The sequence below is a fragment of the Brassica rapa genome, chromosome A06, assembly GCF_000309985.2.
Source record: "Brassica rapa cultivar Chiifu-401-42 chromosome A06, CAAS_Brap_v3.01, whole genome shotgun sequence".
In the NCBI taxonomy this organism is placed as follows: domain Eukaryota; kingdom Viridiplantae; phylum Streptophyta; class Magnoliopsida; order Brassicales; family Brassicaceae; genus Brassica; species Brassica rapa.
Window position 1 is genome coordinate 15,469,021 of NC_024800.2, and position 12,958 is coordinate 15,481,978.

The window sequence follows — 12,958 nt, forward strand, 5'->3', positions numbered from 1 at the left end:
ATATCTCAACAGTCCGAAGGTATTTTGTCTTGAATCCAATTTTACAAGAAAGCCAACTCATCAAGGATTCACTGAGGCTTGGAAACGCATGAAAAGCTTCACGGATGAAGAAGTTATGAATTTTCCAAACCGGAGGTTCTTCAGTCCATCTATCCGCGAGTACCAGATTTCTAAAGGAGATTCATGCCCCAGAAAGAATCGACCTGAGCCAAAACCGATCCTCCATGAACCAAAGGTGTTTCCTCGGTCATTCTCCTGTCTAAACCAAAAGCACTTTGCTTTGAATAAACAGGATAACCATGATCAGTTTCTAAGGAGAGGAAGCACCAATGGACCCCAAAGTACTTGGAATTCCTTGATAAAAATGACTTCAAAACTCCAAGGAAGTTTCTGTCCATTATATTCATTTACTGAATTTTCCTTGAATTTTAATTCCTTTGTAACTGATTTATCTCTTTTTGATATAAGTACATTGGATTTGAGGACAAATCCTTTTGAAGAAAGAGGGAATGATAGACCGCGGTCCACGGATCAGTACATGGAGCCGAACCAGCATGAAGTTCAGGACGTTCTGAAGTTTTCAACTGAGGTTCATCATTTTCACCATACTGGCCAGACTGACCGGACTGTCCCAAATGCATCCGGATGTGAGCTTTGGCTGGAACCATGGCCAGATGATCGATTTCATTGTACTGGACTTTGTCTTCATCGTCCTGTTTTCCATTTGATGAAGAACAGTCGAGACGAAATCGCATTCGGACGCACGGATCCTGAGTTAGGTCATTGCTATACATTTCTGGACAGTACCACATGTACCGCCCGGATGTCCAGTTTGAGGCTTCATCAATACCCATGTCCAGACGATCGAATTCACCGAACTGGAGCTCGTATTTCCCGTACTGATTGGCATTTTAAGAGCAACGGTCGAGACAGATTTGGATTCGGACGAGTGGAACTCAAGATAGGCCGTGACACTTCAAAACTGGCTACTTTGGACTGTCCTGCTTGTGTACTGGCCCAGTCCGCAGGACATGCTTCAGGAAGCAATGAACCTGGACGGAATTTGAAGGGTTTTTAACTAGTCAAAGTGTGATTTCGTGTCTTGACCAGATCTGGTCAATTTTATCATTTTCTATGTTTAGATTTACCACATTTTTCTTTAAGTCTTTTGACTAGAACTTCTATATAATGTAACCATCAGATCTGAATAAGATAATTTTCGTTTTGCTTTCATTCTTTTGAGTTTTTACTCTCTTTGTTCTTTGTTAGAACATTTCTTAGTTTTTTGGTGAGGTTATCTCCAAGTTTCGATCCTTCTTTTGTTGGACCGGTGCGTCACATCCGGCAACGATCGAAGTCTGGTAGTATCATTGGGTCATCCGCAACCCTTTGTGTCACCGTTCATACCATCAGTTCTCTTTCCTTACGGATCGAGTTCATATCTTTCCAATCCGGTTGAGTGTTCGTTCCTTAGGGTTCTTCAAGTGGTATCAGAGCCACTCTTCCGGTATTGTCTATTTCATTCTTCTTTCTCATCTTCCATTTTCTTATAAAAACTTCTTCTTCTACCTTTCTTAAATCCGGGCCCCTCATTACCATCCACCATATCAAAAAAAAAAAGATCTAATCAAAAAAAAAAAAAAAGAAAGATCCACATAAAAAAAAAAAATAGAAATCGAAAGTTTCATTTGGGGATTGGTGGTGGAAGAGAAAGCCTGCTGGCTGAGTAGAAATCCAGCCTTTGAGGTGGTTAAAACGGATTTAAAAAAATCAAAAATCTCTTATCTATCTATCTTGAGAAAATTCCCTTGTTAGCTTGGATTTGCCCATTGGGATTCTTTGATTTGTTCTCTCAGAACATTGAGTAGAAACTTGTGTGTGATCACCTAAATCTGAGGTTTTTATCTACTAATTTTTGTGTTGAGATTTTTCAGGTTTATGATGTTTGGTCTCCAAAGGAAAAGTAACAAGGAGAAGCACCCACGACTTTTTGTCTCTCAAACCTCCTTTAAATATGCTTTGAATACTTTTGATGAGATTGTTGATGTGCAGCAAAAACCAATTTGGTGGAGCAAAGAGCATGTCAATACCTCCAAAGATGTGGCTGATCCAAAAAGGCAACATTTTCAGTTTGATGTCCAACAATTTTGTGATAACTTTGTGAAGGGTGTGGACAAAGCCCTCAAGGACGTCAGCAAGAGCCAAAAGAAGAGCACATCCACACGTGCCCAAGTAGCTGAGCCATCCTTTTCCATCAGTAAGAAAACCCAAGGTGAATCTGAAAACTGTTTTGAAGAATTTAAAGATTTTTCAGATTCTTCACCTATATTTGATGAAACTGATGAAGAACCAATTGAAAGTTTGATGTCTTGTGAAGAAAGTTGTGACCTTCCTTATCTTGAATCTGAGTTTATAAATGATAATGAACAGGCTAATGTAGAACTAACTATTTTGCAACCGGAGCATCCGAGTAGCCTTGTTTTGTCTCAACAGGTTTTTGAGGAAGAGCCACTGGATATTCCACATCAGTGCCCATGTCTTGACATTTGGACATCTTTGGATGAAGTCCCAGAACCTATCTTTGATGAGGAGGACGAACCTGATCCAGTCTTTGATGAAGAAGCAACAAGCATCATATCCACCTTTATGGAGAGCCATCTTTGCTTTGATTCCGGCACAACTACTGCTCCTTCATCTCCTGCCCCTTTGCTTCATGATCTTCAAGAGCACTGTGAGGAACCTTCTTCTCTTAATTCTCTGCCTGACATGGTTGTGAAAGTCAGTACTGATGATGTAACTCGTTTTAGTCTTGACAAGATGAAAGATTTTTGTGTTTCAAAATCTGTTTTTGATAACATGATTAATTCTTTAAAAATCTTTGAACCTGATAAATGTCTTGATCAATCACGTTTTCAAAATGTCAATGGCATTACTTCTGGAATTATTTTGAGCTCTGATCAGTTCTTGGAACATAACAAAGGTTTTCATCTTCTTGGAAGGCCATTTGATCTTGATTTGCAACAAACTGATTTTTGTGCTGAAAAATCTCTTGATTCGTTAGTTTGCAAAGGAAATAGCTTTGATCTGAGTTCTTCTAGACATGTACTGATCACTGATGAATTGTTTGCATCCTCTTATGCCTTGGACGAAATTTTGATTCAGAAGTTGTTGGAACAGAAATCACTTGAAACTGAAAATGATTTTCGTGATCTTGAATTTTGTGGTTCTGTTTTGCAGCCTGATCTCTTGAGTTTTGAAACTGATAATACTTGGCATTTTCTGAGATCATTTCGTGATAATGGTGTTGTCTTGAGTTCTGATGATATTTTGGTTTACAACACATTCTTTGAGAAATGCCTTGAACTTTTGATAAATGATTCTCAAACTGAACTTCAGCTTGTGTGTTCAGATGTTGGGAAGGATATGCCCATTTTGAAAATGAATACTGTTGTTGCATATCTTGATAAAATTATTGTCTGTAATATTTACTTTGATGAGCACCTTGAAAGGCTGAAAAATGTGCAATTTGTTCTTGGAAAAGATATCTTGATTTGTGATTTGAACAAATATTTATCTTGCACATTTGATCCTGGTCTTTTAGTGTTTGTTTTGAGTATCCAGGAAAGACAGGTTCAGCCTCTGAATGAAAGAATTGGCCGTGCCCAACAACCTCAGATTTGGAGAAGCTTTGTTGTTCAAACCGGCTACCTTGGTGCCAGCGACAGAGGTTCAGTCCAAGAAGGATATCTCAACAGTCCGAAGGTATTTTGTCTTGAATCCAATTTTACAAGAAAGACAACTCATCAAGGATTCACTGAGGCTTGGAAACGCATGAAAAGCTTCACGGATGAAGAAGTTATGAATTTTCCAAACCGGAGGTTCTTCAGTCCATCTATCCGCGAGTACCAGATTTCTAAAGGAGATTCATGCCCCAGAAAGAATCGACCTGAGCCAAAACCGATCCTCCATGAACCAAAGGTGTTTCCTCGGTCATTCTCCTGTCTAAACCAAAAGCACTTTGCTTTGAATAAACAGGATAAGCATGATCAGTTTCTAAGGAGAGCAAGCACCAATGGACCCCAAAGTACTTGGAATTCCTTGATAAAAATGACTTCAAAACTCCAAGGAAGTTTCTGTCCATTATATTCATTTACTAATTTCCCTTGAATTTTAATTCCTTTGTATCTGATTTATCTCTTTTTGATATAGGTACATTGGATTTGAGGACAAATCCTTTTGAAGAAAGAGGGAATGATAGACCGCGGTCCACGGATCAGTACATGGAGCCGAACCAGCATGAAGTTCAGGACGTTCTGAAGTTTTCAACCGAGGTTCATGATTTTCACCATACTGGCCAGACTGACCGGACTGTCCCAAATGCATCCGGATGTAAGCTTTGGCTGGAACCATGGCCAGATGATCGATTTCACTGTACTGGACTTTGTCTTCATCGTCCTGTTTTCCATTTGATGAAGAACAGTCGAGACGGAATCGCATTCGGACGCACGGATCCTGAGTTAGGTCATTGCTATACATTTCTGGACAGTACCACATGTACCGCCCGGATGTCCAGTTTGAGGCTTCATCAATACCCATGTCCAGACGATCGAATTCACCGAACTGGAGCTCGTATTTCCCGTACTGATTGGCATTTTAAGAGCAACGGTCGAGACAGATTTGGATTCGGACGAGTGGAACTCAAGATAGGCCGTGACACTTCAAAACTGGCTACTTTGGACTGTCCTGCTTGTGTACTGGCCCAGTCCGCAGGACATGCTTCAGGAAGCAATGAACCTGGACGGAATTTGAAGGGTTTTTAACTAGTCAAAGTGTGATTTCGTGTCTTGACCAGATCTGGTCAATTTTATCATTTTCTATGTTTAGATTTACCACATTTTTCTTTAAGTCTTTTGACTAGAACTTCTATATAATGTAACCATCAGATCTGAATAAGATAATTTTCGTTTTGCTTTCATTCTTTTGAGTTTTTACTCTCTTTGTTCTTTGTTAGAACATTTCTTAGTTTTTTGGTGAGGTTATCTCCAAGTTTCGATCCTTCTTTTGTTGGACCGGTGCGTCACATCCGGCAACGATCGAAGTCTGGTAGTATCATTGGGTCATCCGCAACCCTTTGTGTCACCGTTCATACCATCAGTTCTCTTTCCTTACGGATCGAGTTCATATCTTTCCAATCCGGTTGAGTGTTCGTTCCTTAGGGTTCTTCAAGTGGTATCAGAGCCACTCTTCCGGTATTGTCTATTTCATTCTTCTTTCTCATCTTCCATTTTCTTATAAAAACTTCTTCTTCTACCTTTCTTAAATCCGGGCCCCTCATTACCATCCACCATATCAAAAAAAAAAAGATCTAATCAAAAAAAAAAAAAAAGAAAGATCCACATAAAAAAAAAAAATAGAAATCGAAAGTTTCATTTGGGGATTGGTGGTGGAAGAGAAAGCCTGCTGGCTGAGTAGAAATCCAGCCTTTGAGGTGGTTAAAACGGATTTAAAAAAATCAAAAATCTCTTATCTATCTATCTTGAGAAAATTCCCTTGTTAGCTTGGATTTGCCCATTGGGATTCTTTGATTTGTTCTCTCAGAACATTGAGTAGAAACTTGTGTGTGATCACCTAAATCTGAGGTTTTTATCTACTAATTTTTGTGTTGAGATTTTTCAGGTTTATGATGTTTGGTCTCCAAAGGAAAAGTAACAAGGAGAAGCACCCACGACTTTTGTCTCTCAAACCTCCTTTAAATATGCTTTGAATACTTTTGATGAGTTTGTTGATGTGCAGAAAAAACCAATTTGGTGGAGCAAAGAGCATGTCAATACCTCCAAAGATGTGGCTGATCCAAAAAGGCAACATTTTCAGTTTGATGTCCAACAATTTTGTGATAACTTTGTGAAGGGTGTGGACAAAGCCCTCAAGGACGTCAGCAAGAGCCAAAAGAAGAGCACATCCACACGTGCCCAAGTAGCTGAGCCATCCTTTTCCATCAGTAAGAAAACCCAAGGTGAATCTGAAAACTGTTTTGAAGAATTTAAAGATTTTTCAGATTCTTCACCTATATTTGATGAAACTGATGAAGAACCAATTGAAAGTTTGATGTCTTGTGAAGAAAGTTGTGACCTTCCTTATCTTGAATCTGAGTTTATAAATGATAATGAACAGGCTAATGTAGAACTAACTATTTTGCAACCGGAGCATCCGAGTAGCCTTGTTTTGTCTCAACAGGTTTTTGAGGAAGAGCCACTGGATATTCCACATCAGTGCCCATGTCTTGACATTTGGACATCTTTGGATGAAGTCCCAGAACCTATCTTTGATGAGGAGGACGAACCTGATCCAGTCTTTGATGAAGAAGCAACAAGCATCATATCCACCTTTATGGAGAGCCATCTTTGCTTTGATTCCGGCACAACTACTGCTCCTTCATCTCCTGCCCCTTTGCTTCATGATCTTCAAGAGCACTGTGAGGAACCTTCTTCTCTTAATTCTCTGCCTGAAATGGTTGTGAAAGTCAGTACTGATGATGTAACTCGTTTTAGTCTTGACAAGATGAAAGATTTTTGTGTTTCAAAATCTGTTTTTGATAACATGATTAATTCTTTAAAAATCTTTGAACCTGATAAATGTCTTGATCAATCACGTTTTCAAAATGTCAATGGCATTACTTCTGGAATTATTTTGAGCTCTGATCAGTTCTTGGAACATAACAAAGGTTTTCATCTTCTTGGAAGGCCATTTGATCTTGATTTGCAACAAACTGATTTTTGTGCTGAAAAATCTCTTGATTCGTTAGTTTGCAAAGGAAATAGCTTTGATCTGAGTTCTTCTAGACATGTACTGATCACTGATGAATTGTTTGCATCCTCTTATGCCTTGGACGAAATTTTGATTCAGAAGTTGTTGGAACAGAAATCACTTGAAACTGAAAATGATTTTCGTGATCTTGAATTTTGTGGTTCTGTTTTGCAGCCTGATCTCTTGAGTTTTGAAACTGATAATACTTGGCATTTTCTGAGATCATTTCGTGATAATGGTGTTGTCTTGAGTTCTGATGATATTTTGGTTTACAACACATTCTTTGAGAAATGCCTTGAACTTTTGATAAATGATTCTCAAACTGAACTTCAGCTTGTGTGTTCAGATGTTGGGAAGGATATGCCCATTTTGAAAATGAATACTGTTGTTGCATATCTTGATAAAATTATTGTCTGTAATATTTACTTTGATGAGCACCTTGAAAGGCTGAAAAATGTGCAATTTGTTCTTGGAAAAGATATCTTGATTTGTGATTTGAACAAATATTTATCTTGCACATTTGATCCTGGTCTTTTAGTGTTTGTTTTGAGTATCCAGGAAAGACAGGTTCAGCCTCTGAATGAAAGAATTGGCCGTGCCCAACAACCTCAGATTTGGAGAAGCTTTGTTGTTCAAACCGGCTACCTTGGTGCCAGCGACAGAGGTTCAGTCCAAGAAGGATATCTCAACAGTCCGAAGGTATTTTGTCTTGAATCCAACTTTACAAGAAAGACAACTCATCAAGGATTCACTGAGGCTTGGAAACGCATGAAAAGCTTCACGGATGAAGAAGTTATGAATTTTCCAAACCGGAGGTTCTTCAGTCCATCTATCCGCGAGTACCAGATTTCTAAAGGAGATTCATGCCCCAGAAAGAATCGACCTGAGCCAAAACCGATCCTCCATGAACCAAAGGTGTTTCCTCGGTCATTCTCCTGTCTAAACCAAAAGCACTTTGCTTTGAATAAACAGGATAAGCATGATCAGTTTCTAAGGAGAGCAAGCACCAATGGACCCCAAAGTACTTGGAATTCCTTGATAAAAATGACTTCAAAACTCCAAGGAAGTTTCTGTCCATTATATTCATTTACTTAATTTCCCTTGAATTTTAATTCCTTTGTATCTGATTTATCTCTTTTTGATATAGGTACATTGGATTTGAGGACAAATCCTTTTGAAGAAAGAGGGAATGATAGACCGCGGTCCACGGATCAGTACATGGAGCCGAACCAGCATGAAGTTCAGGATGTTCTGAAGTTTTCAACCGAGGTTCATGATTTTCACCATACTGGCCAGACTGACCGGACTGTCCCAAATGCATCCGGATGTAAGCTTTGGCTGGAACCATGGCCAGATGATCGATTTCACTGTACTGGACTTTGTCTTCATCGTCCTGTTTTCCATTTGATGAAGAACAGTCGAGACGGAATCGCATTCGGACGCACGGATCCTGAGTTAGGTCATTGCTATACATTTCTGGACAGTACCACATGTACCGCCCGGATGTCCAGTTTGAGGTTTCATCAATACCCATGTCCAGACGATCGAATTCACCGAACTGGAGCTCGTATTTCCCGTACTGATTGGCATTTTAAGAGCAACGGTCGAGACAGATTTGGATTCGGACGAGTGGAACTCAAGATAGGCCGTGACACTTCAAAACTGGCTACTTTGGACTGTCCTGCTTGTGTACTGGCCCAGTCCGCAGGACATGCTTCAGGAAGCAATGAACCTGGACGGAATTTGAAGGGTTTTTAACTAGTCAAAGTGTGATTTCGTGTCTTGACCAGATCTGGTCAATTTTATCATTTTCTATGTTTAGATTTACCACATTTTTCTTTAAGTCTTTTGACTAGAACTTCTATATAATGTAACCATCAGATCTGAATAAGATAATTTTCGTTTTGCTTTCATTCTTTTGAGTTTTTACTCTCTTTGTTCTTTGTTAGAACATTTCTTAGTTTTTTGGTGAGGTTATCTCCAAGTTTCGATCCTTCTTTTGTTGGACCGGTGCGTCACATCCGGCAACGATCGAAGTCTGGTAGTATCATTGGGTCATCCGCAACCCTTTGTGTCACCGTTCATACCATCAGTTCTCTTTCCTTACGGATCGAGTTCATATCTTTCCAATCCGGTTGAGTGTTCGTTCCTTAGGGTTCATCAAGTGGTATCAGAGCCACTCTTCCGGTATTGTCTATTTCATTCTTCTTTCTCATCTTCCATTTTCTTATAAAAACTTCTTCTTCTACCTTTCTTAAATCCGGGCCCCTCATTACCATCCACCATATCAAAAAAAAAAGATCTAATCAAAAAAAGAAAAGAAAGAAAGATCCACATAAAAAAAAAAAATAGAAATCGAAAGTTTCATTTGGGGATTGGTGGTGGAAGAGAAAGCCTGCTGGCTGAGTAGAAATCCAGCCTTTGAGGTGGTTAAAACGGATTTAAAAAAATCAAAAATCTCTTATCTATCTATCTTGAGAAAATTCCCTTGTTAGCTTGGATTTGCCCATTGGGATTCTTTGATTTGTTCTCTCAGAACATTGAGTAGAAACTTGTGTGTGATCACCTAAATCTGAGGTTTTTATCTACTAATTTTTGTGTTGAGATTTTTCAGGTTTATGATGTTTGGTCTCCAAAGGAAAAGTAACAAGGAGAAGCACCCACGACTTTCTGTCTCTCAAACCTCCTTTAAATATGCTTTGAATACTTTTGATGAGTTTGTTGATGTGCAGAAAAAAACAATTTGGTGGAGCAAAGAGCATGTCAATACCTCCAAAGATGTGGCTGATCCAAAAATGCAACATTTTCAGTTTGATGTCCAACAATTTTGTGATAACTTTGTGAAGGGTGTGGACAAAGCCCTCAAGGACGTCAGCAAGAGCCAAAAGAAGAGCACATCCACACGTGCCCAAGTAGCTGAGCCATCCTTTTCCATCAGTAAGAAAACCCAAGGTGAATCTGAAAACTGTTTTGAAGAATTTAAAGATTTTTCAGATTCTTCACCTATATTTGATGAAACTGATGAAGAACCAATTGAAAGTTTGATGTCTTGTGAAGAAAGTTGTGACCTTCCTTATCTTGAATCTGAGTTTATAAATGATAATGAACAGGCTAATGTAGAACTAACTATTTTGCAACCGGAGCATCCGAGTAGCCTTGTTTTGTCTCAACAGGTTTTTGAGGAAGAGCCACTGGATATTCCACATCAGTGCCCATGTCTTGACATTTGGACATCTTTGGATGAAGTCCCAGAACCTATCTTTGATGAGGAGGACGAACCTGATCCAGTCTTTGATGAAGAAGCAACAAGCATCATATCCACCTTTATGGAGAGCCATCTTTGCTTTGATTCCGGCACAACTACTGCTCCTTCATCTCCTGCCCCTTTGCTTCATGATCTTCAAGAGCACTGTGAGGAACCTTCTTCTCTTAATTCTCTGCCTGAAATGGTTGTGAACGTCAGTACTGATGATGTAACTCGTTTTAGTCTTGACAAGATGAAAGATTTTTGTGTTTCAAAATCTGTTTTTGATAACATGATTAATTCTTTAAAAATCTTTGAACCTGATAAATGTCTTGATCAATCACGTTTTCAAAATGTCAATGGCATTACTTCTGGAATTATTTTGAGCTCTGATCAGTTCTTGGAACATAACAAAGGTTTTCATCTTCTTGGAAGGCCATTTGATCTTGATTTGCAACAAACTGATTTTTGTGCTGAAAAATCTCTTGATTCGTTAGTTTGCAAAGGAAATAGCTTTGATCTGAGTTCTTCTAGACATGTACTGATCACTGATGAATTGTTTGCATCCTCTTATGCCTTGGACGAAATTTTGATTCAGAAGTTGTTGGAACAGAAATCACTTGAAACTGAAAATGATTTTCGTGATCTTGAATTTTGTGGTTCTGTTTTGCAGCCTGATCTCTTGAGTTTTGAAACTGATAATACTTGGCATTTTCTGAGATCATTTCGTGATAATGGTGTTGTCTTGAGTTCTGATGATATTTTGGTTTACAACACATTCTTTGAGAAATGCCTTGAACTTTTGATAAATGATTCTCAAACTGAACTTCAGCTTGTGTGTTCAGATGTTGGGAAGGATATGCCCATTTTGAAAATGAATACTGTTGTTGCATATCTTGATAAAATTATTGTCTGTAATATTTACTTTGATGAGCACCTTGAAAGGCTGAAAAATGTGCAATTTGTTCTTGGAAAAGATATCTTGATTTGTGATTTGAACAAATATTTATCTTGCACATTTGATCCTGGTCTTTTAGTGTTTGTTTTGAGTATCCAGGAAAGACAGGTTCAGCCTCTGAATGAAAGAATTGGCCGTGCCCAACAACCTCAGATTTGGAGAAGCTTTGTTGTTCAAACCGGCTACCTTGGTGCCAGCGACAGAGGTTCAGTCCAAGAAGGATATCTCAACAGTCCGAAGGTATTTTGTCTTGAATCCAACTTTACAAGAAAGACAACTCATCAAGGATTCACTGAGGCTTGGAAACGCATGAAAAGCTTCACGGATGAAGAAGTTATGAATTTTCCAAACCGGAGGTTCTTCAGTCCATCTATCCGCGAGTACCAGATTTCTAAAGGAGATTCATGCCCCAGAAAGAATCGACCTGAGCCAAAACCGATCCTCCATGAACCAAAGGTGTTTCCTCGGTCATTCTCCTGTCTAAACCAAAAGCACTTTGCTTTGAATAAACAGGATAAGCATGATCAGTTTCTAAGGAGAGCAAGCACCAATGGACCCCAAAGTACTTGGAATTCCTTGATAAAAATGACTTCAAAACTCCAAGGAAGTTTCTGTCCATTATATTCATTTACTTAATTTCCCTTGAATTTTAATTCCTTTGTATCTGATTTATCTCTTTTTGATATAGGTACATTGGATTTGAGGACAAATCCTTTTGAAGAAAGAGGGAATGATAGACCGCGGTCCACGGATCAGTACATGGAGCCGAACCAGCATGAAGTTCAGGATGTTCTGAAGTTTTCAACCGAGGTTCATGATTTTCACCATACTGGCCAGACTGACCGGACTGTCCCAAATGCATCCGGATGTAAGCTTTGGCTGGAACCATGGCCAGATGATCGATTTCACTGTACTGGACTTTGTCTTCATCGTCCTGTTTTCCATTTGATGAAGAACAGTCGAGACGGAATCGCATTCGGACGCACGGATCCTGAGTTAGGTCATTGCTATACATTTCTGGACAGTACCACATGTACCGCCCGGATGTCCAGTTTGAGGTTTCATCAATACCCATGTCCAGACGATCGAATTCACCAAACTGGAGCTCGTATTTCCCGTACTGATTGGCATTTTAAGAGCAACGGTCGAGACAGATTTGGATTCGGACGAGTGGAACTCAAGATAGGCCGTGACACTTCAAAACTGGCTACTTTGGACTGTCCTGCTTGTGTACTGGCCCAGTCCGCAGGACATGCTTCAGGAAGCAATGAACCTGGACGATATTTGAAGGGTTTTAAACTAGTCAAAGTGTGATTTCGTACCTTGACCAGATCTGGTCAATTTTATCATTTTCTATGTTTAGATTTACCACATTTTTCTTTAAGTCTTTTGACTAGAACTTCTATATAATGTAACCATCAGATCTGAATAAGATAATTTTCGTTTTGCTTTCATTCTTTTGAGGTTTTACTCTCTTTGTTCTTTGTTAGAACATTTCTTAGTTTTTTGGTGAGGTTATCTCCAAGTTTCGATCCTTCTTTTGTTGGACCGGTGCGTCACATCCGGCAACGATCGAAGTCTGGTAGTATCATTGGGTCATCCGCAACCCTTTGTGTCACCGTTCATACCATCAGTTCTCTTTCCTTACGGATCGAGTTCATATCTTTCCAATCCGGTTGAGTGTTCGTTCCTTAGGGTTCATCAGGAAGGGCCAGCGTGCTGAGTCAAAGAACCAGCGTGCTGATATGTGTACTGATGGACAGCCACGGACGTCCTGTTTGTGCTGACGGACACACACGGACAGCCATGGACGTCCTGTGTGTGCTGACGGACACGCATGGATACACACGGACAGCCATGGACGTCCTGTGTGTGCTGACAGACAGCGACGGACAGCCACGGACGTCCTGTGTGTGCTGGCAGCCACCCACAGACGTCCTGTGTGTACTGAA

At 39.6% G+C, this 12,958-nt stretch overlaps 2 protein-coding genes across 2 annotated transcripts; both read left to right on the forward strand.

Moving 5' to 3' along the window:
- Positions 1–1,763: 1,763 nt before the first annotated feature.
- On the forward strand, positions 1,764–8,333 carry LOC117126034. The gene is made up of 2 exons (XM_033273296.1): positions 1,764–3,762; positions 7,777–8,333. Exons 1-2 carry the CDS (start codon positions 1,939–1,941, stop codon positions 7,897–7,899), a joined length of 1,947 nt encoding a protein of 648 aa, XP_033129187.1. The 5' UTR covers positions 1,764–1,938; the 3' UTR covers positions 7,900–8,333.
- A 1,016-nt stretch (positions 8,334–9,349) lies between these two features.
- Positions 9,350–12,083, forward strand: LOC117126033. Its single transcript, XM_033273295.1, has 2 exons — positions 9,350–11,246; positions 11,520–12,083. The coding sequence occupies exons 1-2, from the start codon at positions 9,423–9,425 to the stop codon at positions 11,640–11,642; spliced, it is 1,947 nt and encodes a 648-aa protein (XP_033129186.1). The 5' UTR covers positions 9,350–9,422; the 3' UTR covers positions 11,643–12,083.
- Positions 12,084–12,958: the final 875 nt, after the last annotated feature.